Source organism: Hylobates moloch, unplaced genomic scaffold, assembly GCF_009828535.3.
Source record: "Hylobates moloch isolate HMO894 unplaced genomic scaffold, HMol_V3 SCAFFOLD_18, whole genome shotgun sequence".
NCBI lineage: Eukaryota > Metazoa > Chordata > Mammalia > Primates > Hylobatidae > Hylobates > Hylobates moloch.
Window position 1 is genome coordinate 44552150 of NW_026652293.1, and position 26945 is coordinate 44579094.

Below are 26945 nucleotides of genomic sequence, written 5' to 3' on the forward strand. Positions count from 1 at the left end.
GTCAGAAAAACAAACAAAAATAACCCCAGCAAAATAAAATCACTTTAGAGTCAGCCAGATCTGGGTTCCAACCCTGGTTCTTCTACTTACTACCTATGTGACCACGGGCAGATGTTACCAACTCTCTGAGCCTCAGTTTCCTCACTTTTTTTTTTTTTTTTTTGAGACGGAGTCTCACTCTGTCCCCCAGGCTGGAGTGCAGTGGCACAATCTCGGCTCACTGCAACCTCTGCCTCCCAGGTATAAGCAATTCTCCTGCCTCAGCCTCCCAAGTAGCTGAGATTACAGGCACCCACTACCACACCTGGCTAATTTTTTTTTTATATTTTTGGTAGAGGTGGGGTTTCACCATGTTGGCCATGCTGGTCTCAAACTCCTGACCTCAAGTGACCCACACACCTCAGCCTCCCAAAGTGCTGGGGTTGCAGGTGTGAGCCACTGCACCCAGCCATTCTTCACCTTTTAAAATGGGAATCCAAATGCCTCAATAAATACCAGGCCAAAAACAGGGTGCTTCTTTATATTAGCTCCTTTTCTGGCCTCCACTAAATCCCCTTGTGGGCTTAGCCACGCTGTCCTGCTGGGCTTTGGTTTCCCTGACCGTGAGAAAGGGTTTGTGAAATTAAGTAGCCGTCTGCAGGGGCGGAGCTGGCGGAGGTTATTACTAACGGGGATCGCACTGTCCAGCCTGCATGGTCTGTACTAACAGGAGCCTGCCATCCCCATTCCTTTGCAGCTCCTGCTGCCTGGGCACAAAGGGAAATGCCCTGGAGAGTGAGTGACTGTCAGACCAGCCGGAGGGGAGCAGTGGGAAGAGCCACTTGCTGAGAAGAGGTGGGCTTGGCAGGACTGCAGACGGAGGACTCTCCCCAGCCCCCTGCAGGTGCTGGTCTAAGCCAAGCTGGGAGGATGGAGGCCGGCCCTGGCCCAGCCCCAGGCAAGGGAGGAGCCTTGGCCCAGATGAGGCAGGTGGGGAGCCTGGGCTCAGGTGTGTCCTGTGGGAAGTGATTGCTCCCTGGCTGGCAGAGACAGAGGAAAGCGGATTGTTGGCCCCAGGACCCAGGACTCAGCTCCAAGAGGCTGGGCTTGTCTCCCCGACTCTGCCTTGGAGGAAAGCAATGGAAGGGGTAAGCCTGTCTCGGTTTTGTTGCTGGCTTTCTGTGTGTCTTTTCTTGCAGGACAAGTTCCTCCCACTTGGGAGCCCTGGGGAAAAACTGCCTGTGTGTCCTGCCTCCTGGGCAGGAATAAACATGTCAGGTGTCAGCCAGTGCATTTCTGCTCACACTGGCTTTGCTCAGGGCGGGTGGGAGGGAAGAGGAGTGTGCCATGTCCTGTGCCACCTGGAGTGTGAGGGGACAGGAGGTGCTGAGGAATGACAGCATGTGGCCTAGCTCTACCCAGCCAGCTGGACTCCTGACCTATTCCCAGATCCTCCGTTGAAGCGCCCGCTGGCTTCTCTCTGTGTTTACTTGCCCTTGTGGACTGTACCCAGCCTCTGCAGTGATTAGCGGGCCTCCTGGTCAGAGAGCAGTGCTTGATGTTAGGAAGCCGGCTGTGCAGTGCTGTTTTGTGGCTTGTGGCTCTAGACTGGGCTCTGCTCCTTGTTAACTGTGTGGCCTGGGGCAAGTGTGTCCGTCATCCTGAGCCCCGGGTCCCTCACTCACGAAAGAGAATTACTGGTACAATAACTACTTTGTGAGACTATCAGAGGTGCTTGTATAAATAGAGATGTATGGAAACGTATCCTGCCCCACGCCAGCATCCCCTGCCCCTTGGACGGCTGAGTGCTGTTGGCACAGTTGGAGACGTGTTGCCTGACTGACCACATCTTCCTTTTTCCTTCTCCAATTCTCCACTCTCCTCTATTTCCGTTTTCAGTAAGTCAGTTTCTTTTGATGTGCATATGTGTGTGTATGTGTGTGTGTGTGTGTGTGTGTGTTGCTTCCATAATTTTTATTATACATTTGGAGTCAAGTCATTTTCTCCCATGAATCATGTGGCTTCTCACCCACAAGTTTGGTTTTAAATCAGGGCAGAGGATCCATTTTAGCTTTTGCTGGTCAGGAAAAGCTCCCCTTTGTCTCAGGGCAAAGGGCATCTTTCTCTCTGTGGCAAATCACTCCAGTCCAAATAGCTGAGTTTTGGAAAGGGGTGAGCAGGGGCATGTTGGTATGACTTCATCTCCCTCTTCTGAGTTCTCCCCGCCACCCCCACCTCTACCATACCACTTAGCAACTTTGAAGAAATTCCTCCTTGACGGGAAAGTGCCAGGTTGAATAGATTTAGCATGCTTGTAAGAAAAGGAAACTGACTTACATTTTTCCCATCTCTGATGGGCCAGGATCCGCACTGGCATCCATTATTTTAGTTTATCTGATGACATTACAGTGCGGTCTATGCCATTGCCCCATTTATTGTAGATGAGGTAACTGACAATGTTATCACTTGCTTAGTATCATACCGCTGGCAGCAGAGCTGGGACATGAGCTTACATGTGTCAGTGCCAACTATAAGCCAAGCATCGCTAGCAAGGATTACAATAGGACAGCAGGAAGAATATTAGGCAAATTAGACAAAAATGTACAAAAGAGCATGTTTGTTAGCTAATCATATTTTTATGGGATAAGCTAATATGATTACATAAGTTTCACTGCTCAGAAGGAGAAAAAAATCAAGAGAGAAATAAGAGTGGTTTCTCATCTTGAAAGAAGGATTTGTTTTGTTTTTTAAAATTAACAAAATATTCATTTATTCAATATATATTTATTGAGGACATGGTTTGTGTGGTCAGGTCCTGCTTTGGTGCTGCAGATGCAGCAGTGAACCAAACGGTTGAAGATACCTGCCTTCCTAAACCTCATATTCTAGTGAGAGAAGACAAACAAATCTATATATGGGTCAAATGGCAGTAAGTGCAATGTAGATACACAAAGCAGGGAAGGGTATAAGGATGGTCAGGCAGGAAGAGGGACTGCTATTTTCAATGAGACTGTTTCAAGAAAGGTGTCAATGGAAGGTGGCATTTGAGCAGAAACTTGGAAAAGGTATGGGAATTAATGGGCCGTGTGGATATCTTAAGGAAGAATATTCTACGGAGAAGTAAGAGCAGGTGTAAAGGCCCTGAGGCAGAAGCTCATTGGTGTGTTCAGGGAATGACTGGAGCTGGAGGAAGTGAAGGAGAGAGTGTTCAGAGAGAGTGGGGTCAGGTGATATAGGCCCTGGAGGCCATTGTTGACACTTGAGCATTTCCTCCGAGCAAAATGGAGAGCCACCTGAGCATTGTGGACAGGGCAATGATGCAATCCAACTTACATTTTAAAAGGAACATCTGACTACTGTTTTGAAAATAAATACTAGGGACAGAAAGTACAGAAGCTGGCTGACCAGGTAGGAGATTATTGCAGTAATCCAAGCAAGAGAGGACAGTGGCTCAGACCAGTCTTAGCAATGAAGTGGCTAGAAGTGGTCAGATGCTGGAAATAGATTAAAGGTAGGGTCAGCAGGATTTACTAATGGATCAGACAAAAAAAAATGAAAATTATTGATGACTCCAAGTTGTAAAGCTGGAACATCTGGAAGAGTGGAATCAAGGTTTACCAAGATGACTTAACACAGAGCAGGCTTGAAAGCAGATTAGGAGTTGGTTTTAGATGCAGTATGCTTAGGGGGGCTACATAGGCAGGTTTAGAGTTCAAGGAAGAGGCCCAGGCAGGAGGTATCATCTTGATAATATATCTGCATTATCTAGAATAGTACTGGGTGTGTAGTAGATGTTTAGTATGTGTTATATGGGGGATTTTAAAACTTGGCCTCACATTCTCTGACATCTTCCCATGAAGAGGTGGTGCCCATGTTCCCATCCCTTGGTTGAAATCATGACTACTCTGACCAATACAGTGTGGTACATGTGACACTCTGTGCTTTCAGAGACTGTGTCATAAAAGGTCATACCCCATCTACCTCATTTATGAGAACACTTACTCTTGCATCCTTGAGCCCCCACGTGAGTAATCTATACCCCAATACTTTCTGGCTGGAGACACATGATGTAGACATTCTGCTTGACAGTTCCAGCTAAGCCTAGCCTTCTAGCCATTCCTGCGAGACTGAAATCAGTACCCTCCAGACTAGACCAGCCGCTGGTGAGATGCAGCCAAATGACTTTTATCAACACCCTGTGGAACAGAGGGAGAACTCAGCTGAGCCTCGTCCAAATTCCTATCCCACAAAATTGTGAAATATAGAAAAATGCTTTTTGTTTTAGGCCACTCAGTTTTGGGGTGGTTTGTTTTCATTAACAGATATCAGGTCAATTAGATATATCCTTCATTCTGTGTAGTTATTTAAAAAGTCATTCTCTCCCCATAGACACAAGGTTGAAGTGAACCCTATAGAATTTTTATTGTATAGTTTAGACACCCAAAAAGGTGGATGGGTTTTTCTTTTCCTAAATCAGAGGTATAGCCTAATGCATGCCCTCAGCCAGGTAGGTTTTCACTCAGTTATACAGTCATTGCAAGGGAGAATTGTAGCATTTTTTAGCTGGGAGAGCTGGCCAGTCAGGGAGCTTACAATGGTGCCTGAATTTTTGATGAATGAGCATTGGAGTTGTAGTTGAAGTATACTTAAGTTTACTTTTGCCTCTTATAAGTGATTTGCACAAGTCATGGAATTATAAAATACAGGAGGTGGGAGAGTTCTCAAATACCAACTAGTCTGGAAACTCCCATTTTACAGGGAAATTTGAGCCACAGAGGCAGAAAATGCCAACACACTTCATAACGACTTATCCAGTGTGCCCCATTTACAGTGGCTGCTCCATGAATGTTCTTGTTCAATTTGAGGGTAAACTCAGAGTCATATCTCCTCAGTAGACTCTACTCTCAGGCCCTATCTTGGAATTTCTGAGAAGGGCCCTATCCTAGATCCCATCTAGTTGTTCAGCTTTGCAGGGAAGAGTGTCAAGGAAACAGACAATTTTCATATTTGATGAAAAGTAGATTGATGGAGGAAGGCACAAGCTTTGATGGAAGCACTGATAATGGATGCTTGACAAGGGGTGGGGTTCATCCTGGGCTCCTTAGAGAAGCTGGTGTCTTAGCTGAATGTCAGAGGAGGAGGAAGTGGCATTTCATCAGGGAACGCTCGAGTGAAGGAGGGGGAGAAGGCAGAAGGGAGAGCATGGGCAGAGCAGCAGAGATGGGTAATATGGCAGGATGATAGTTGGGGATAGTTGGCAGCAAGGTGCTGCTAGAGCAGAAAGTTTAAAAAAAGAGTATCCAGAGTGGAATCCCAATAAGTAAATAGGATCTGGATATTGAAAGGCCTTCAATGCCATGTATACTTTATCCTGTAAGCCAAGAGAGCTACTGAGAGGCTTCACCTCTAAGATGGGAGGTCCAACTAACTATCACTGAGGTCTTGTCATGCTCTGACATGCTGGGATGGCAGTATGTTCCCAAGGTCATGCATGGCTTATTTTTGATAGAATCCAGGTCTAAATGTCTGTGAAACCCCACTAGGCTTCAAGAGCAATTTTGGAGGGTTTTTCATGAATAATTCCATTTTTAAGGAATAAGTCACAAGATAGGGTAACATCTACACAAGTGGAGCTGCTGAGAGGATCTGTACTATAAGGATGGTCTGCTCTTAACTAGCTTGTTCTTGGGAGAGTAGACTTGGCCTGGGTTAAGTTCAGATAATTTAGGGTGAGGCTTTTTGTGAGTTCTGGGAGAATTTCTGAGAAGGAGAAAAGGAAAAATCACACAATTAGTCACAAATCCAAAAGACTGGGCATATCCTGTTCATCTTTGCTGAGATGCTGCACCACGGAGTCCTCTTGAATTGTGGTGTTTAGTCCTTGACAGTGACACATTAAGTGACCTGTACTACTGGCGGGCTTATGTCCTTGCCAGCCAGCCTTATGCAGCAGTACTGACCTCAGCATTTAGCCTGGCATTATTTTCCCATTGAGTCAAGTCTTCCCTTCTCCAAACCACACACCCACAATTCCCCTGGGGAGAAATGGTCCTAAAAGGAAAATCTGATTATGTCAGTCTACTGCCAGATTTTCTCCAGTTGTTCCCCATTGCCCACAGAGTACAGCCCAAGCTCTGTGGCCTGGATGATAAAGCTGAGGCACTCTGGTGCTGCCCTGTGTACTCTAACTCGAGCCTTCTCACCCGCACCACAACCCTCATGCTCCAGTTTCCTAGCCTGCTGCATCTGCATGCACATTCTCCTCTTCAGAATGCTGAACATCACTTTATTTATGACTCAGCTCAGACAACACCTCCTCGAGAAACCTTCCCTACCCCTTGGCCACAATTGGTCTTTCCCTGCCTTGTAAGAGACCCCAGGCCCTTTGATCAGACTCAGGTCTAGACTGTGAGATCCCAGAGGGCAAGGATTTTGTCTTGCTCACAGAGGCAGCAAAGCCTGGTGCTTAAGAGCACAGACTCTGAGCCAGCGTGACTGGTTTAAATTTCGGCTCTACTGTTTACTAGCTGTTCAGTGTTGAGCAAGTTAATTAATTTCTCTGTGTCCCAGTTATCTCATTTATAAAGGAAAAAATAGTACCTACGTCTTAACATTCAACCGAGGTTTGAATAAATTAATACATTTAAAGAGCTTAGAACAGCTCAATGAACTCAAAGGGCAGTTAGTTCTATAAACAATAACTTATAACAGGTGGACTCTTATGGGTCAAATCATGTCACCCACCCCTCCCAAACTCATGTTGAAGTCCTAACCCCCAGCACCTCAGAATGTGACCTTATTTGAAGACAGATTCTTTACAGAGGAGATCAAGTGATATGTTTTGGCTGTGTTCCCACCCAAATTTCATCTTGAATTGTAGCTCCCATAATCCTCATGTGTCGTGGGAGGGACCTGGCAGGAGGTAATCAAATCATGGGGGTGGGTTTTTCCTGTGATGTTCTCATGATAGTGAATAAGTCTCATGAGAGCTGATGGTTTTATAAAAGGCAGTTTCCCTGCACACACTCTCTTGCCTGCTGCCATGTAGGACATGCCTTTTCCCTGCCTCCTTTGCCTTCTACCATGATTGTGAGGCTTCCCAGCCATGTGGAACTGGGAGTCCATTAAGCCTCTTTTTCTTCATAAATTACCCAGTCTCAGGTATGTCTTTATTAGCAGTGTAAGAATGGACTAATACATGAAGTTAAAGTGAGTTCATGAGTAGGAGTTAATCCAGTATGACTGATGTCCTTATAAAATGGGGGAATTTGAACCTGGAGAGATGCACAGGGGTGAGACAATGTGAAGATACAGGGAAGACACCATGTGAACACGAAGACAGCCATCTACAAGCCAAGGAGAGAGGTCTGGTACAGATCCTTCCCCCACAACGCTCAGAAAAGAATCAACCCTGCTAGCATCTTGATCTTGGACTTTTGCCTCTAGAAGTGTAAGGCAATACACTTCTCTTGTTTAAGCCACATAGTCTCTGGTACTTGCTGTGACAATCCTAGCAACTAATAAATGAACCATATCAGCAAATAAAATGAGAGAATTTATGTAAATAACTGTGTGCACTACTCTTCCCCCATCAACCTGGAAAGTGTTTTATATCATGTTGCTATTTTGACCTTTCCCAAAATGACAGCCGTGCTTATCTCTTCAGAGAAGAAATCTGAGAAGTGTTTATTGCCCCTCAGCACGGAAAATGGACAGAAATTATCCTGCAACCATGGTCAGTATTCCTCCCTGATCACTGACTTCTGGGTTTTAGCTTTTCACATCTGTAAAACCTGAAATAACAAGCCCCTGCGGAGATTTTTAAAGATGAATCAAAATAATGAAACATTTTATTAGGACCTATTAAATACAGAGAAGTTACAAATAACGTGCTTCAGAAATAATAAGTAATTTTGTATCATAATACTGGAAAAAGTGGAGGTTTTACTTATTACTCTTCATGGTATTGTTACTGTTAATTATCTTCCCCATTTTACAGATAGAGTAGAATCAGTATTCAAATTCAAATGTGTCTAATTCCAGAGTCCCCATTCCTAACCATTCGTTTGGTTCTTTTTACCATAGTGATGGTTAATGGCATATAGGACAGAGGTTTTTAAAAAAAATCTTTAAACTGGAAACCTGAATTTGAGTCTAGGTCTGCCATCTACTTGAAATGTGACCTTGAGCAAATCATTTATCTTCTCTGAGTTTCAGATTTCCCATCTCTAAGTGTGTCTAATAATAACTATTTGTCTACAAAATTATATAGAATAATGTATTTGAAAGTACTATGAAAAGAACAAAATCCTAGACTAATATTCATAGTTGTTGATATAATCAAAATTCTCCAATCCAAAATTTGTAGCAGAGCTGACATTAGAATTCACACCACTTTCTGAGCCCTCTACCCTCCACTTTTGATGAATTAGCCAATGGCTTACCTCAAAGACCAGAGTGTGATCTTCGGCAAGAAAGAAAAAAAAAAAAAAGTTAGGAAAGGTTTTTAACAACTGAAAAGTCGATATAGAAAAACAAAGCAGCATTATCACTTAAACTTTTAAAAGAGTAACAGGGAAGAACCACCTTCCACACCCTTTTAAAAATCATCCAAAAGTGTGTGTTGCTGCTGGTATGTTTTCTTTTCTTTTTTTTTTTTTTTTTTGTCCATTACAACAACCTTTTCTCTAAGTTGTGGTGTGGACGAAATAGCATTGAATTGATATTTCTGGTGTGACTTTGGTTTTTGCCACTCATGCCTGTGTGCCCTTAGGCAAATTATTTCACCTTGGTGGATCTCAGTTTGCATCTCAAGAAAAAAAAAAAAGAGAGACCATTGGAAACTTTAGGCTATGGAAAAGGGTTTAAAAAGGGGAACTTGGAACGGGAGGCATGTGAGGATGGTGCTGGTTCGAGGCTCGTCTGTCTTGTTCCAGTGACAGTCTTGAGTCATGGTCCACCTGGAGCGAGCGCTGGCATCATCTTAATAATGGCTGGGTTGTTGACTAACTGCCTGGAAGTAATCTCTGGAATTTCACAGCTGGGTCACCATGGGCTGGTTTGTTTCAAGATTAGCCCCTGGAATTTCTAAGTAAGCACATAATTAGATAAGCTGGCAGTGCAAGGGAGTGTCAGGTGGGAAGGGAGGGAAAGAAAGTTTTAAAGTGTGTTTCAAGGCTGAAAGCAAGAAAGCAAAAAGCTTTAAAATGAATTTTGAAGCTAAATTTCTTGGTTACAATACCACTATTCTAGAGTTTCTGAGAGAGAGGAACTCTTGTAGAATGTGTGCTTTAAACCTTCAGCTTCTGGGTTTGAATCCCAGTGCTACCATTTTTTGGCTGTGTGAACTTTGGCAAGTTATTTGACCTCTCTAATTCTACCTGCCTGATGGCGGTCCCTCCCCTAGAGCTTCTATGAGTTAATATATAGAGAACATTGAGAAACATGCCCGGTGCATACCTGTGCTCAGTGAGTGTTAGCTCTTGCAGCTGCTGACGTTGATGATGATGATACCCACTGAAGGAGTTCACCATCTACTGAGAAACAGAAAAGTAAACAGATACTGATAACAAAAGATGGTAAATACAGTGATAGAGAAACACACAGGATGTGAAGGATCGTGGAAAGGGGGAATGTATTCCAAATACAACTCTCTTCCAAAAAATCAGAAAAATGACGGCATCACCTGGCATTAGAGTCTTATTATTTCCTCTTGTTAATTAACCCAAAGAAAAATCTCTGTTAATGTTCCATTAAGCTGTGCGTTCCAGGCAGCAGTGCCTGATGCATTTTGCCCTTCAATTATTCTGGCTCTTTACATGAAACTGGCATCTCTCAGCTAAGTAACAAAGTCTGACCCAGTGCCCATATGACCAACTCAAAGCCATCTCCATTTGGTTTCCTTAGCCCTTTATTTAAAGAAAAATCTTGCTAAAGTTCTCTTCGATATCTTTCAGATTTTGCTGAGAGAAAAAGGTAGCCTCTGGCAGGGAGTGGAAAATGGGTGTGTGAATTGAGTCTAAGTCCAAACAGAGCAGAACTAAATGTTTACAGAGTGGGTCCCGTGCCCCTTGTTCTGTACTAGCATTGTTAGCTAGCCTGGGTGGGAAGCAGAGGGGAGTGAGGGGAAGAGGGTACTTCATAGGGTAGTTTCACAGAATGACTAGAGCCAAGGGGTACAGACTGGAGTGAAAACTCCAAGAAAACTTCATGTTCGTGAGTGCAGAAGAAGGAGGCAAAATTGGAGCATTTCTATTACTAGAAACTAAAATGCCACCTAATAGAACTGATACAATTTTTCCATCTGAAACCATCAGGTTGATTCACTCTGAACATATTTACTGAACATGTACTCTGCCACAGTCATTTCATCACTAAAAATCACCATGATCACGGTGATAATCATTGTCTTCCTCTTCCTCCTTCTTTCCCTCTTCCCCCTCCTCTTTCTCTTCCTTCTCCCCTTCCTCCTCCTCCTTTCTCTCCTCTCTCTTTATCCACATCACAACTGTCTTCATCAAAATAACATTATCGTGGGTTTGCTTTGTGTCAGGCACCAGGCCAAGGTTAATGTCTATGGCATTCCTAGGATGTGGAAAGCTGTATCCCTATTTCGCTGATCAGGAAGTAGGAAAAGAGAGAACTGAAATAGCTTTGTAAAGGTGACAGAGCCAAAATTTGAGGAGGTAGGATTTCACCTTAAGACTTTTAAATCCAAAGCCCATGTTGTTAACCCTATTGCTGCACTTGAAGTTGCTCCTAGTCTAGGGAGGAAGGGGAAAAAATGTAAAAAAACAATGAGAGTGTAATGAACACTGCAGTGGAGACGGACAGGAGCTCTAGGAGCACAGGGAGTGGCCACCCCTCACTGCATCCCTGATGGAAAGTTTCCTCAGGGACTTGCAGCTGGATTGAGTCAAGTAAAACAAATATTTTTCAGACAATAAACATGGGTAAGAGCGTTCTGGAAAGAGAGTGACATGTGCGCAAAAGCATGGAGGCATTCGTTCCTTCAGCAAATAGTCACGGTGTCTTCTCTGCTCTGATCACTGTCTTAGGAAACCCAAGGGGGGGTAAAAGGAGAGCGAATCTAGTGAAGTGGAGGAACTGGAGGAGGTAAGACTGGAGGTAGAGAACATAATTCAGAGGGAGAGAGAAGAGGAAAATAGCTGTTAATAATATGCTTGTATTATGTTTTACAATTTACAGTGCATTTTCACATGTCTAGAACACTACCTTGTACATAGTTGGCACTGAACTAGTAATTGAATGAATGATCTCTGTAGGCCTTTAAAGTTACCCATTTGCCTAAAAGTTCTGTGAGAACAGAGAACATTTATTCACCACTATCACCGCTGAAGTCTGCAGTGGGGCCACTGAGTTGCACAACTCCAATAGGTGCTGTTCACGTGGTGGCCAACGTGAATGGTCTCTGTGATCACAATGTGAATAGTGATGTAGAACTATTGTATGCTATATTTATATCTATATATGTGTATGCGTGTGTGTAACAACATAATAGATGTACAACTTGGTAGCTTGGGTTCACATCTAATATAGAGGATTAATATTTATTGATTAAGCTAATGAATGAAGAAGGCAGGCAGGAAGTCTAGACAAAGATTACCATCATTCAGCTTCTTCTCCAAGCAAGGATCATTAGCGAAATCTCTGCTGTAAACCAGCATATCCATTTCACAGATGGAGATGAGATATAACGTGACTGCCTTAGAATACAGATCTACTCAGGGCTCTCCTAGTTAATGCTTTTCTATTACAGCATACAGTACACAGTTTCTCTTTAAAGCCATCAGTGCATGGTTTCCTCCAAAGGGCCAAGGATGCTTCTTTCCTAAGAAACCAGCTGGGCTGCAGAATATGTTGCTGGCCCCTCACAGCTGGCAACCTCCCAAGGTGAAGGAAATTGGGAGCTGGTGCCAGGAGTCTTTGTCAGGTATTGGTGTGTAACTAATTGCTGCTGTAAACCTTTCTCACAAGAAGGTCTGGCTTTGTAAGTTCTTGGAGTAAAGAAGATCCTGAGGTTTACTGAGTGAATTAGAAGAATACATATTTAGAAAGCAGAAAGGCTGTCAAGCATCAATTTTGGCTGAAAACATTTTGTCCCAGATAAAGGGTCTTTCAAACACCCTTTAGTTGCATTTCTTGACTGCTTGCAGCCAAGAATTGAGGCTGTAGGAGTATGCTAGAAAGAGCTAGGGGATTGAGGTCAGTAGGTCTAGTTCTGCTATTTACTAGCTCTTTGATCTTAGTCAAGTAAGTTGACTTGACTCCTCCAGCTTTAATTTCTTCATCTGTAAAATGGAGTTCATCACTTCTCTAATGCTGTATAGTGGCAGAGTAAACAAAATAATGTATGAAAAGGGCCTAACCCAGTCTGGTATAGTAAAACAACCTTGAGTATTGGAATCTGACCTCATTGTTAAATCCAAACTTACCTCTTGACAACAATGCAAACTTTGGCAACACCAGTAATAATAATGATGACAACAATAATCATAAGTAGCTAACATTTCTAGAAAATATACTGTGTACCAAGTACTGTGATTCACACTTAACTTGGATTGTCTGAATTAATTGGCAATATAGTAACTACTATTATTGTTGGCATTTTATTGATGGGAATAAAAGTTAAAATCATCTAGCTGAAAATGAAAGGGCAGGGATCCAAACACAGATAGCTGATTCCAAAGTCCAGAGGATGGTTTTCAATCCCTAAGCCAAACTTACTTTCTCTCCAAGCCTCAGTTTCTTTATCTATAAAATGGGAATACCAGCGCTTACCAATCTTGCTGGGTTGTTAGAAGAATCTGAGGTTCTATCTCAGAATTGGAGATGCACTGCATCTACTGCAGTTGTGAAGCTCAGTAATTAGTGGGGTGTGGTAATGCGTGACATGGAAGTAGTGGAGGCGATAACGATGAGCATGATGATAATGATTGGCACTCCAGATCTTAAAAATGACTTCCATTGCTATTATTGGAGAAATAGGGTCCTGAATAGACAGAAACCCAGACAGGGGCTCCTTTATCTTCTTTAAAAAGCAAAAACATCTAACACCTGTAAAACCTGCCCCAAATGCATTTAGAATGGTGTCTCTGATTTCTTTTACTGTTTCTTCATGCAGCTGGGACTCTAATATAGAAAACAAATCTAAGAAATTAAAATGGCCACGTCGGCTGAGGAGTTTACATCATAGCTGTGGAGTAAAAGCAATAAAGTGGCTCAAAGAGGTTATTCAACCCTTCTTTTTTCAGTGTTCATTAAACTGCACTTTAAATAAAACTGTCATAAACCTAAAAGACACTGAGTGACTGTTCTGTCTGCAGCAGGAGAGGGCAGCAGGGAGAGCAGGAAACCCTTTCAAATAAGGACGCTCTGTGGTTGGTTTTTCCAGCTCCCTGGCAGGCAGTTTCTAGTGAAGCCTCCTGTTCTTGCCCCAAGTTGCAATGCTGAGTGAGTGTGGGGCATGTAATCAGGGATGGGCTGTAATTGGGTTGTTGGAGGACTTGGCATGTTGGCAGAGATCATAAATTCTGACTTCAGGCCCTGATCCCCAGACTGCCAACTAAGTTAAACTTGAGCCTTTTGCTGAAAGCTACATTTTGAACTTGGCACCTGAGGGTATATATGACCCAGTTTTTCCTCTGAAACCCTTACCCTCACCACAAAATGCAGTTAAATGTTGCTTAAGTTTTAGTATCTTGAAGCAATATCGACCCATAGCATTTTTTGGTTTTGGCTGATTTCCTAAAAGACATCATACACCCCATTTGTTTGCAATGAATAGTTATCTCCCTTTGTTTTTCACTTTCCTTTGGGGGTTCTCTATAGGCCTGTGCCTTGGGTGAGGGGATTTGAAGGTTGCAGAATATCATTTTGATGTTCATGATCTCCCAGTATATTCTGTGAAGGAATTTTGAACCATAAATATGTAAATTTGTGTTGTTAATTTTGTTTCTAGTGGCCTGTGAGACCTTTCAAGGGGCCACCTTAGCCCTATTTCTCCTTCTCATCTCACATTTCAGCCACACTCCCCACTCCAGAAACCCACACATGCCAGCCTGTCTCAGGTTCAGGTCTTTGAAATGCCATCTCCTCTACCATTACTTTCAATGGCAAAAACCACAATTACTTTGCACCAACCTAACATAATCTCATTCCCCCTTTTGACAGCCAAGCTCCTATTTGTTCTTTGTGTCTATCTCACTTTCTCTGGAAAGTTCCCTCTGTCCCCAGTCTGGTTAGGTGTTCCCTGTCCTGCCTCTGGTGCTGCTCCGTCACAGCAGAGACCTCAAGGTGTTGTCATCGTCTGTTTATGTGTCCATCTTTCCGTGAGACTGTGAACCCCAGGATGGCAAGGCCTGTGTCTGCCTCATGCCTTTATGTTACCTGTAGTAGGAATACAACAACTAGTTGGATGAGTCTGGAAAAGATGAGGGAAAACACTGTTATTAAGGAAAAGGCATGTCGTATAGCATAGAGTTGATTTTAAAACATCACAGGTGTATTAGTCCATTTTCATGCTGCTGATAAAGACATACCCGAGACTGGGTAATTTATACAGGAAAAGGTATTTAATGGACTTACAGTTCCACGTGGCTGGGGAGGCCCCACAATCATGGCAGAAGGCAAGGAGGAGCAAGTCACACCTTACATGGATGGCAGCAGGAAAAGAGACAGAATTCATGCAGGGGAGCACCCCTTTATAAAACCATCAGATCTCTTGAGACTTATTCACTATCATGAGAGCAGCACAGGAAAGACTTGACCCCGTGATTCAATTACCTCCCACTGGGTACCTCCCACAACATGTAGGAATTCAAGATGAGATTTTGGTGAGGACGCAGCCAAACCGTATCAACAGGCTTTGGTGTCAGGGCTGGGTTCAGATCTTGGCTCAGCACTCATTTGCTGTGTGTCCTGATAAGCTTCAGAAAGCTCTGATCCTGACTTTTGTCATCTTCAGGGGGCACAGCTCAGAAGCCAGTTGTAAGGATTATGGTAATTGAGACAACATACACGACAATATACACATGCTGCTATGTGCAGTGCCTGGAAATGCATTAACATAATAAGCACCTTTCATTTTCTTTTATCTAGAATTACTCCTAATTTTTCCCCAGTTACCCCACCCACAAATATACAACAAATACTTTCTAATCTTCTCAGTTTAATTCAAAAGAACACATATTGTCCATCTACTCTCTGTGTGTCTAGGCACAGTGACAGAAGCACAAGTGAAAAGAAAATCTGATCCACATGTGCGAGTGGGGTGTGGTAAAGCAGACATGTAAGTAAATCACTTTAATCAACAAAATTAGATAAGTGGAAAGACAGAGGGAAGCAGAAGGTACAAAAATGGAGCAAGTACACATGCTTGGCCCAACCTAAGAACTGGAAAAGGCTGCTGGGAGGGATGGGTAACTCAGCTAAATCTCAAAAGATGAATATGTTTAGCCAGGCAAAGAAAGGTAGGAAGGGCATTCTGGGCAGGAGCAACAGCAGATGCACAGAGGCAAGTTCAGTTTTACTGGAGGGATGAGTTAGAGGCAGGAAGTGGTGGGAAATGAAGCTGGAGATGTATAATTTACCAACACGGTAACAAGGAGCCATTGAAACGTTTTAAACAGAGGAGTGGCATGACTGAAACTGAACTTTATTTATTTATTTATTTATTTATTTATTTATTTATTTATTTATTTATTGAGATGGAGTCTCACTCTGTCACACAGGTTGGAGTGTAGTGGTGCCATCTTGGCTCACTGCAACCTCTGCCTCCTGGGTTCAAGCCATCCTCCCCGATCAGCCTCCCGTGTAGCTGGGACTACATGCATGCACCACCATGCCCAGCTAATTTTTGTTTTGTATTTTTAGTAGAGATGGGGTTTCACCATGTTGGCCAGGCTGGTCTTGAACTCCTGATCTTCAGTGATCTACCCACCTTGACTTCCCAATGTGCTGGGATTACAGGCATGAGCCACTACATCTGGCCTGAACCTGCGCCTTAGATGCATCATTGGCATGAAATTAATTTGTAGTTCTCAAAGAAAGCCTTTTAAAAGATCATCCCCTCAGGAGGTTATTACTCCAGAAATAATCTGTTATTTGCTGTTAGTTTGGTAAATACTTATTGAGTATTAGTAGGAGTAAATTTTCATGCTTGAACCTGTAGGCTCCACAAAGGTGAGCATGTATTTCTACCTGACCTCAAGGAGCTCATGGAATATAGGGCAGATGAAGCATCTACTTGAATAATTGTAGTAGGATATGGAAAGTGGCAAAGGGCATAAGACCAAAAGAGATTTGCAGATGAAGTGCTATAAGACATGTTTTCAAATCTGTTCCTTGGATCAGGTGCTGAGCTGGCCACACAGTAAGCACTTAAGGTTATTTATAAAATATGGACTCCTCGGAGCTTCTGTTTCAGTGGGGCAGGCTCAGGAGTCCCCAGGATATTCCCATGCACAGCCAGGATTAAGAACCGTTGCCAGAAGAGGTCTGAGGAGAGAGAGGTTAAGTTTTGAATGGACCATTGATTGCGGAAGCATGTAAGCTGTGCCTAGAAGAATGAGTAAAATTTGGGCAGTAGATTTCGTGCAATGACATTCTGGACATGCCAGATGGCAGGTGAAGCATGGGCTGTGATGGGATGCAGGAAAACAAGGCCCACACTAGAGGGAGCCCAGGAGTTCTACGTGACTGCAACAATAAAGCTGTGTGGTGGAGGTTTGGGACCAGATCAAGGAGGTGAAGGAATTAGCACTTTAACTGATAGATACTTGTGAAACACTATATTATTTTTTTAAATGGAGTGACATTTTAGACTGGAATTGTATTTTAGAACCATCAGATCCCTGCAACATTTTTGTGTGAGGCTGGGTTACCGGTTAGAAAATGATTGCAAAAATTTAAGTAGCAGAAGACAACCTGCTGGACCAGGGAGTAACTATCAGTCCAGCTACCATTGATTATGCCTGGAGCTGAATAATTGTTTTGCTTTTTCTTCTTCCTTCTTAAAAAAATATGAGGAAGTGGATAGGGAAAAGTTCATGATCTCGTTACCCACAATTCCAAAATCCAATAAGCTCTGAAACCCACTAATCTTTCATAACTTTTTTGGTTTCAAATCCTGCCTGAACCAACATGAGACAATTTATGGTCTTTATTTGTCTTGCCTTATATGAACATTAATATGTTTTACTATAGAAATGGTAACATGTTTGATCACAGCATGCTGTCTCAGACCACACTAGGATTTACATATACAGAATTTGTAATATATTACCTTTCTAAAATTGGAAAAAATTTGAATTCCAAAGTATACTTGGTCAGAGGATTTTGTAAGGATTGTAGACCTAAATTAGTGCTGAAACTAAATCTGAGAGAATCCAAGCAATGTTTTAAAGAAAGAGGAAGACATGAAGATTGGGCTCTTGTGCAGGGAAAGAAATGGATGGAAGAGGTTTTATAGAGAGACTGCTAACACACAAATTTTCATGTTGATACTAGGAAGATGATTGTGTTGATGTCAGTGTACTATTGGAATTCTTGGATGAAAGTTCTAATGGCTCTGTAATTGGTGATGATGGACAGAAAGGCCCTCATGACAAGGAGTGTAGGCAGATGTAGACAAGAAAGTGGCAAGGTGATATGATCTTAAATCCACCGAAGGGTTCCCTACGCCAAAATATTTCCTCCTTATTGCCTTGAAAAGGCAACTGAGATTCTTCATTATTTCATTGAATGAAGGCTTTGAAGTCCCTAAACTTTTGAAGGCTCCTGGGAAGAATAATGGCTTTCTTCCTCCTGCTCCACTCATTTTATACTCTAGCTGCTCCAATCTGAAAATACAATGGACCTGCACACCTCCATGCCTTTGTCTATGCTGTTCCTTTAGCCTAAAATGTCTTGATAGCCCTTTTCTCTACAATGGAAACTCACTCATCCTTCAGTCTTACTTCCTTTGGGAAGGATTTCCTGAACGGGCCAAGCTAAACTAATTCTTCAGTATATTTTCATTGATACCATGCACAGTACTTATAGTTAGGTAATTGCTTGCATAACTACCTTCTCTAAATGGGGATGAAGTGTTTTGAATTGCTCCAGCCTAGCTATCAGCTGAAGATACAATGATGGAAAGACATAGTCCTTGTATTGAAAAAGATGAGGTTTAGTGGGAGAGGCAGACCAGTAAATAGTTATGATAAGATAGAATGTGATAAGCACCAAGACAGAAGTAAGCAGAGAGAGGTACTTGTTCCAGATGGGGAAGAAGCCAGGAGGATGGGGAAAGCAGTGCCTTGCATGAGACTTGAAGGAGTAGGAGTTGCCCACTGTGTTGTTCTCCTGCTCACAGCTTTTAGATGCTCCCCATTGCCTATGGAATAAAATCCTAACTCTTTTACTTGGACCCCAAGTTTCTGCATGCTCCCACTCTAATAGACAATTCCAGTCCCTAAAAACTGCAAAGTAGTTAGGAGCTACCCTGGGTTTAATTGTGCCTCTGGTACAAATGAAGAGTAGGAAGAATGTTTAACCAAGGTTAGAGTTCTAGGCACATTTCATGCCTTTTATCCATACCCAAGTAACTGTGGAGTGGGAGAGAGGCAAGAATTAAGATGTATTCCAGAAAGTGATTCTCATGATGGTCTATGGAAACCAATCTGGGTACATAGGGAAGTGAAGATGGGAGGGGATAGTAGAGAAACAGTGTTAAGGCCCATGAGGCTAATGCATTGCTGGAGCTGGGGCTCCAGAAAAGGCAAGTGGGTAAGATGAAAGGGGGTGTCCAGAAGTAGGGTACTTGAAATTGATGTGGTGGAGATGGTTCATTTATTACTCATAGCAGGGTCTGAGGTGTATCTATGGAAATTAGTGGCTAAAGTAGGGTGAAAGATGAGATCATCAGAAATGAGGCCAAAGTGTTGGAAGGATTATCTGCGTGGATTTGGAATTTGCTTATTGTCATGAGAGTAGTAATAGAGAGAGAGGAGTGAGCTGGAATGATCAGAAATATTGTGGAAGACATCAGTGGGAGGCAGTAGGTTTAGTCTGATATGCCCTTTGCAGGAGTTGGTGTTATTGAGGAAGAAAAAATAATTTGAAAGCAGCAGTGACAAGCTAAGAAAACACTCTACTCCACTTCCTGACCCAGGAATAGAGGAGTGTGGAAGGAGAAAGCCATGCTTTTGAGAGCACAAGAAGAGCCATGTCTTCAGGAGAGAGATGAGTTCGAGTTAGAGCAAAAAGGTAGAGGGAAGTTCATAGAAGAGCTTGAGGACAAGAGGAGTTTTGCAGACTGAGGGTTAGGATGGTCAGGGAAGGGTGAGAAATGGGATTTAATTGGTGATACTATAGAGGTCTGTGGGGAATAAGTCCCTTTGTTATAGACCAGCTTCATTTTCTCATGGTGACCAAGGTAAATGGGGATGTAAGTCTCTGGCCTGATGTTTTAGGGGAAGACGAGTCGTTGGCTAACTATTGCCTACCACTTGGGATAGGGGCTTAGGCAGCATTAGTGGTAATGTGCGGGGTATTGAGGTGAGGAAAGCGTGTGGTATATTAGGACCATCAAGACTCTGGGCTGCCTTTGCAGTCTGCAGTGGGCAGCGTCATGGCTGAGAGACAGCAGGTGGCATATGTGGTTGCAACTAGAGGAGGCACAGTCTCACCAAGAGCATTGGCCAGGGGCTGGGCACTTAGGGACTTTGTAACACTTAACTGAAACCTTACACCCCATGTGTTGAGTATTATTGGCCCCATTTTACAGATGCAGAGAGATTTAGTAGCTTGTTCAAGATCATGCATTTAATGGGGCTGGTATTCTTGCTCAGACCCAACCTGGAGATGAAAAGTACTCATTTGACCTGACAGATAATGGGGGCGCAATTGTTTGTTTGTTTGTTTGTTTTTGCCTTTACATAGGAAGCTTTTAATCTTTCTAACCTTAAGCTTTAACCTTAACTAACAACTACGGTGTCAGTTCAATTCTGTTGTTCCTATCCCTTCATAGGAATTAATCACTGGTACCAAGAATACAGACAGTTTCACCATTATTATAGCTCTTATAGTAGTGAAGGTTGAATTGAAGCCCTTTTAGTCATGAAGGGTGACTCAGATGCTATATTTAATTGACTTCTACTTCTTTCCATCTTAGATAGGATTTGACAGCTACTACTGTCTCTCTTCCTGGGCTCATAATTTCTTGGCTTCTGCTGCCTTCTCTTTGCCTTGGATTTTGAGTTTACATATTCCTTAAGGCTCTTGGATTTGCTTACCACAGAGGAATGTTCAGACTTGTGATAAACTATTGCTGTTGACGTTGCCATTGTTTCTTGCTGTGGAAGGCAACAGTTAGCAATGTGCAGACATTCAGAAATGAGTTAATCTTTATTTTCCAATTAAGAAATATGCATAGAAATAATATCTTCTCCTTTTGGAACTTACTTTATGTACATTTTTATGACCGCATTCACTTACCAAGTCACTATTAACTTATCGAGCACCTGCAGTCCTTGTCCAAGGCAGCTTGCTGTGCAGTGCAATGAATGCCATTGTAGATGTAAGGCAGAGAGCAGTGACATAGAGAGGGTTCCCTAGCAGCCCGCAGCAGCAGGGTAAACTCAGGAGAGGATGAAACAGCTGTCTGTGCCATGCTTTATAAAGCAGAGATCAAACCATGTGATTTGACACAGAATTTATTATCATTTGCAAATTTACTTTGAAAGGGTATAACACTGAGTTTTGTTATTTGGTTCTGCATTTTCCCATCACCTTTTAAATTACATTAAATCAAAACTACCTTGAAAAATCCAAGATACATAGTCACAATAGCCATGTAATTTATTAAAATTTTGAAACTATGCCAATTATATTAAGTAAAAGGTTTTGCTCATGTCAGTGTAGATAATAAAAAGTCTGAGAAAGTGTCTTAAAAGCCAATGCAAATTGGCTTCCTGGGATTTTTGTTTGTTTCAATGGTGTGATTAGAGCTACATTTTTAACATAATCTCTAAAGTAAATGTAACATATACAAAATTGATTATGATATTTTTATGACTTAATAAAAGAATTTTAAATTAGAGCTAAATTTATAAGAAAGGTATATTTGTCAATGTATTTGTATATTTATTGCAGAATAAATAAAAGCAGTCCTGGAGTTACACTGACTTGAATTTAAATTCCCGTATCACTCTCCAACTATGTAAATTGGGGAAAGTTACTTAACCTCTCTGTTAGTCTATCTATAAAACAGGGTCAGTAACAATTGCCTAATTGGTGGGGTTATTGTGGAAATTAATTAAGACATCATATATAAGGGTTGTTAAGGATGATGAGGATAGAAAAAAATATAGTTATCTCTGAAACGAGCAAAGGGGAAAATATCTTCCCAAGAAGAGGAGGTTACAGCATTTATGCTCATGTGATCAGGTATTAGCTTGTTTCTAGAAAATTATTAGCCAAAAAAGTTTCTAGACCCACCAAGCAAATTCTTGGGTTAGAGGAGTCCAGAATAGAGCATATGGGCCCCAAGGCCAGGTTGTGTGAGTTTGATTCCTAGCTTTGACCCTTCCTTGTTGCGTGACCTTGGCCAAGTCACATAGGCCCTCGATGCCTCACTATCCTTGTCTGTATCCTGAGGATACATGGGTTTAAATTAGTTAACGTATATGAAGTGCTTAGAACAGTGCCTGATATATGGTAATATCATGTGTTTGCCCATTTCTGTTACTATTATTATTATCATTATTCCTTAGACTCCTGTAACATAAACATTGAATAAAAGACATCTGTTTGATGGAGTCTTTTTCCTAGTGACTAAATACATTCATCTAAATATAACAATGCCACACTTAAAGAGCTGAGATTCAGACTTCCAGCTGTTTTACTCTGGTCTCTCCATTCTTCTGAAATAGCAATGTCTTTGTTTTTCTTGGCTGCTACCTCCTTGGTTAATTTCCATATCAAAGAGATATACCCGTTCTGTTCAGAGGACACCGCTGTCTTTTATCTTAGGTTGTTCCCACCATATCTCTGGAATTGTTTTGGCCTGTACTTCCCAGATGGGTATTTCAGGCTTGCCCAGTACAAATCAAAAGTACCAGGCTATTTTCTAGGGCTATTTTTAGAGCTGTCTTTTGACATGATAGCAATTAGATCATTTGTTTCCGTGGGCATTCTAATCTGCTTTCACAAAGATGACACAGGAAAAAATTAAGATTCTGCTGAGTTACGGTTCATGTATGATGTGAACCAGCTAAGTTTTCTAAATATCTATTCACTGATTCATTCATTCACCAAGGATTTTGTGGGTCACTTCTGCCACTGCTGGGGATACCAAGTTAAACAGGATACTGGCCCTGTCTTAAAGGGGTTCTGAAAGACTTGTGAATTAAGGATTCATTCCTTCACCACATTTTTATTGAGGCACTGGCACTACAGCAGTGGGCAGATACAGAAATACAAACAAAGTACCCACCTTCAAATAGTTTACATTCTGATGGAGGGAGACAGACCATCTGCTGGGTTTTGATAGGTGCTATAAAGAAAAACAAACCAGGCTGTATCAGCCAGTGTGTTTTGCTGTTGTCGTTGCAGATAATCAAACCTGTTACTGTAAATATGAATGGAAAAGGATTTACAAGAAGTTATTTTAGGAATTTCCAGAACTGGCAAGAAGCTTAGATGCTAGAGCTAAGGGAATGGGGTGGTTCCTATGTGAACCCATCGATGCTGCTACCCACCGCGTAGCACAGGAACCTCTGCCACAGCTGCTCCCCAAAGCACATGCTATCCCCTGAGCGGCCACACCCTCAGGGGCTCATTTACCAAGCTATGGACACCTCTGTTGGACAAAATTCCAGATGAAAGAGCGCCTGGGCATGGTAGTTCCAAGCTTCCCAGGCTCTGTGCTAGGGGAAGGCTCACAAGAAAGGGTTGGATGAGCCAGTGTATACCCAGGGTAAGGTAGGTAGAGAGTGAAGGAGAGATGCTGCTTTGCCTAGAGTGGTCATGAAAGAGGAATCAGTTAGAAATTGCCTTTAGCTGCTCACCAGGAAACCCATCAGTAGTTCCTCACCTACTATGAAGATTAAGCCCGATGACATTAAGACTTGGCCTCTCCTTTCTTCTCCAGCCTCATATACTGCGCACTGGGGCTTCAGTTATGTGAAATTGCTGCTGCTTCCCATATACATCATGCTGTTTCCAAAGTTGTGCCTTCTGTGTTCATGCTCTGGACTGCCTTCCTCTGTTCTTTGCTTGGCTGACTGTTTAAGCTGGGGAATCTCCTCTAGGAAACTGCTTGGCAACTGGGTTTGCACCACAAGCCCCTTTTCTATGTTCCCTCCACAGACTTTGTGCCATATATTTAATAATTCCCTGTATTATGTTAAAACAACCAAATTGTGTCTGTCTCCTTCATTTTCTGAGTTCTGAAAGGTAGGGGTTGCCCTATTCATCTTTGTAACCCTAGTGCCTAGTGCATAGTAGGCAACCAATAAATATATTGAGATGACACCAGTTAAATTTTGAACAAGCAGGAATGTGCTAGTTCAAGAAATTAGAGAGAAAGATGAGCATTGCAGGCAGCACAAAGTTACAGCTACGTGAAAGGGAAAAACAGGTTTGGGAGAATGTCAGCAATTTAGTGAGGCTAGAAGGAAGAAAGCATGTTGGGGAGAGGCCAAATGTGATGTTGGAGCATTAAGAGGGTTGGGATTAGGATGGGTCTTATGTGCTAAGCAAAAGAATTTGAGCTTATTTGAAAGCTTTGGGATGCTAAATTGAAGGTTTTAAAACACGTAAGGGACTTACATGATCAGATTTGTTTTTAAAGAGGTTTGTCTAACAGCTGAGTAAATGGTGGATTAGAGGGGCTCAGAGTGGAAGTAGAGAGACCATGAAGAAGTCATTCCAAGCAGTAAGTGAGGAAGACTCAAAGGGAAGTGCTCATGGGCTGCTGAAGAGTTCAGATCAGTGGGATTTGGGGACTGACTAGCTGTGGCAGCTGAAAAATGGAGCATGGTTTTAACCAGAAGGACCCTATGGCCACCTCCCAAACCATCTTCGTGTAGTTTTCCTCATGTCCTCAAACCTGAACTTCCACCTATGGGTGATGGATAATAAAAAACAAAAGTCATCACATCTATTTCCCATCGATTGTAAGGAAAATAAAATCTAAATATTGGTGCCAGAAGGTGCTTCGGAGATCACCCAAACCAACCTTTAATTTGATGTATGGCTGAGCTAGAGAGAAGAAATTACTTTTCTACTGCAGCTCTGAAAATCAGTGGTAGGCACTGAGTCACTATTGCATCATCTGTTTAATTCTCCACATAGCACTTTGTCTCTAATATTTTCTTGTGTAATTGCTTATTTTCTGTCTCTCCTTGACATTACAACAGAGCCCTTGACTGTCTAAAACAATGTTTGGTCTGTATGTAGATACTTAATGAACATGCATTGAAAGAGTAAAGAGCCACGTATAAACAGGTTTGCTCCCCGCCGAACCAGTGATCTTTGCAGAGGACCTTGGTTTGGAGGTTATCAAATTCATAATTCTATTTCATACTAGGGCTTTGCTTAATTAGTCCTACAGAGACTAAAATCTAAGCAATAACATTGTACAGTAGTTGTCCATGTGGCTTCAAATAGTGAAGAACTGAAAATAATCATTATATTACTTTAAAAATATTAACCACTGACAAACTCATAACCATTAGGATGGCTATTGTAAAAAAAAAAAAAGTCGTTGGTGAAGATGTGGAGAAATTGGAACCCCTGTACACTGTTGGTGAGAATGTAAAATGGTGCAGTTGCTGTGGAAAACAGAAGGGAGGCTCCTCAAAAACTAAAAATAGAATTACCATATAGTCCAGCAATTTCACTTCTGGGAACACAACCAAAACGACTGAACATAGGATCTCAATGAGATATCTGTACACCTATGTTTATAGACGCATCATTCATAATAGCTAAGATATGGAAGCAACCCAACTCTCCAGCGATGGATGAATGGTTAAACAGGATGTGTTATATATACACTATGATATATTATTTAGCCTTAAAAAGGAAGGAAATTCTAACACATGCTTCAACATGGCTAAACTTTGAGGCCATTGTAATAAGTGAAATAAGACAGTTACAAAAAGACAAATACTCTACGATTCCTCTTATACAGTACCTAGAATAGTCAAATTCAGAGACAGAGTGTAGAATGAGAGGGTGGAATATGGACTTGTTTAATGGATATGGAGTTTTATTTTTACAAGATGAAAAGAGTTCTGGAGATTGGTTGCACAACAGTGTGAACCTACATAACACTGCCAAACTGTACACTTAGAGATGGTTAAGATGACATGTTCTACGTGTATTTTACCACAATATAAAAAATATTTATCACTGAGGTGCGTATGTGTGTTATCTCATTTGATTCTTACAATAACCCTGAACTGCTGTCAGAAATATAAGTTTCATTTTATAGTGAGGAAAATAAGGCTCAACAAAGTGAAGTGAATTGCCCAAGGCACGTAAGTGGGAAATGGATAAGCGGAGTTTCACACTCAGATCTCCTGATTTCATGCCCAGTGCTGGCTTCTGCCACGTCAGGGGAGAGAAAGTGTGGTTAAATTAACTTGTCTGCTGGCTGTGTGTGTGCGTGTGCCTGTGCGTGTGTGTGTGTGTGTGTGTGTGTCTGTGTGTGTGTGTTAGAGAGATAAAGAGAGAACAGAGAGATGAAAAAGGAGGGACAGTGCATGTACTTCAGCTCCCGGATACTTGCTTCATCCTTCTTGTTCAATTTCCCTCCCTTCCAAAGTCTTCAGAAAGCAGGTGTGAGTCAACTGTAAATATGGTGAGAAAAGGTTGCCCAACATTTCCTAAGTTGGCAAAATCAGAAGTCACTGCCATGGAGATGGTCTGTGTAAATGAAATTAAAAACCCTTAAGATGATCAGGAGAGGATAGTGGCTCTTATTTTTTGCAATGGCTCCATTAGACATTATCCTACTTCCTGTGAAAGCAAAAGATGACAGAACACATTTACAAAATCTAATGCGGTCTAGTGGGAGGAAGAAGGACCAGCAGGAAGAGCATGGAGCAGGAGTTAAGGCTACACCTACCTGGCCAGACCACCAATCAACTCACTGGATAAACCCAGTCGTGCTCCTTCCTCTGCCGCAAAGATTGGGCTCCCATTACTACCACAATTTTCATATACCAAATTGGAGCTGAATTTAGAGGGAAGAGCATGATCATTTTCCAAGGGGAGTTAAAAATGCAAGAGGGTCATCTAGCCTCTTATAAAGAACTTTTCTTTATCATGGGCCTACTATGTGTCAGGCACTGTAATGGACATTTCACTTATAATGGCCCTAATCCTGCTACTGTTTGATAACTTATTTTTATAAGGCACTTAGAGGGAAGATCAAGTTTCCCAGAGTATTTCCCTAGAGGATAAAGAGTGGAGTCTTCATATGAACATAGGTCTGTCTAGTTCCAAAGTTTTTTCTTTTCTCCATACCATAGCGTTAAGTTCAACAGCCAAGATGTAAAAAGCTATGGAAGTACCAAGGAGACAGGAAAGAAGTTAGCTGTGTCTGTCATCCAAAGGTGAAAGCTTTTTTTTTTTTTTTTCAACTTTCATTTTAGATTCAGGAAGTACAGGCACATGTTTGTTACATGGATAAATTGTGTGTCACTGAGGTTTAGTGTATGAACGATTCCATCACCTAGGTAGTGAACATAGTACCCAAGAGGTAATTTTTCAAACTTTATCCCCCTTCATTCCTTCACCCCCTCATAGTCTCCAGTGCCTTTTGTTTTCATCTTCATGTCCATGTGCACTCAGTGTTTAGCTCCTACTTGTAAGTGAGAACATGCAGTAGTTGGTTTTCTGTTCATGTCCTTTGTCCATTTTTTAATGGAGTTATTTTTTTTTGCATATTG

At 42.0% G+C, this 26945-nt stretch overlaps 1 protein-coding gene across 1 annotated transcript in view; it reads left to right on the forward strand.

The window, feature by feature from the left end:
• Positions 1–997: 997 nt before the first annotated feature.
• Positions 998–26945, forward strand: part of FYB2 (FYN binding protein 2) — a 96391-nt gene continuing 70443 nt past the window's right edge. The window contains exon 1 of the mRNA XM_032137735.2: positions 998–1127. Within this exon, the coding sequence (XP_031993626.1) occupies positions 1119–1127 (9 nt within the window). The 5' untranslated portion in view covers positions 998–1118. The remainder of the gene's footprint in view (positions 1128–26945) is intronic.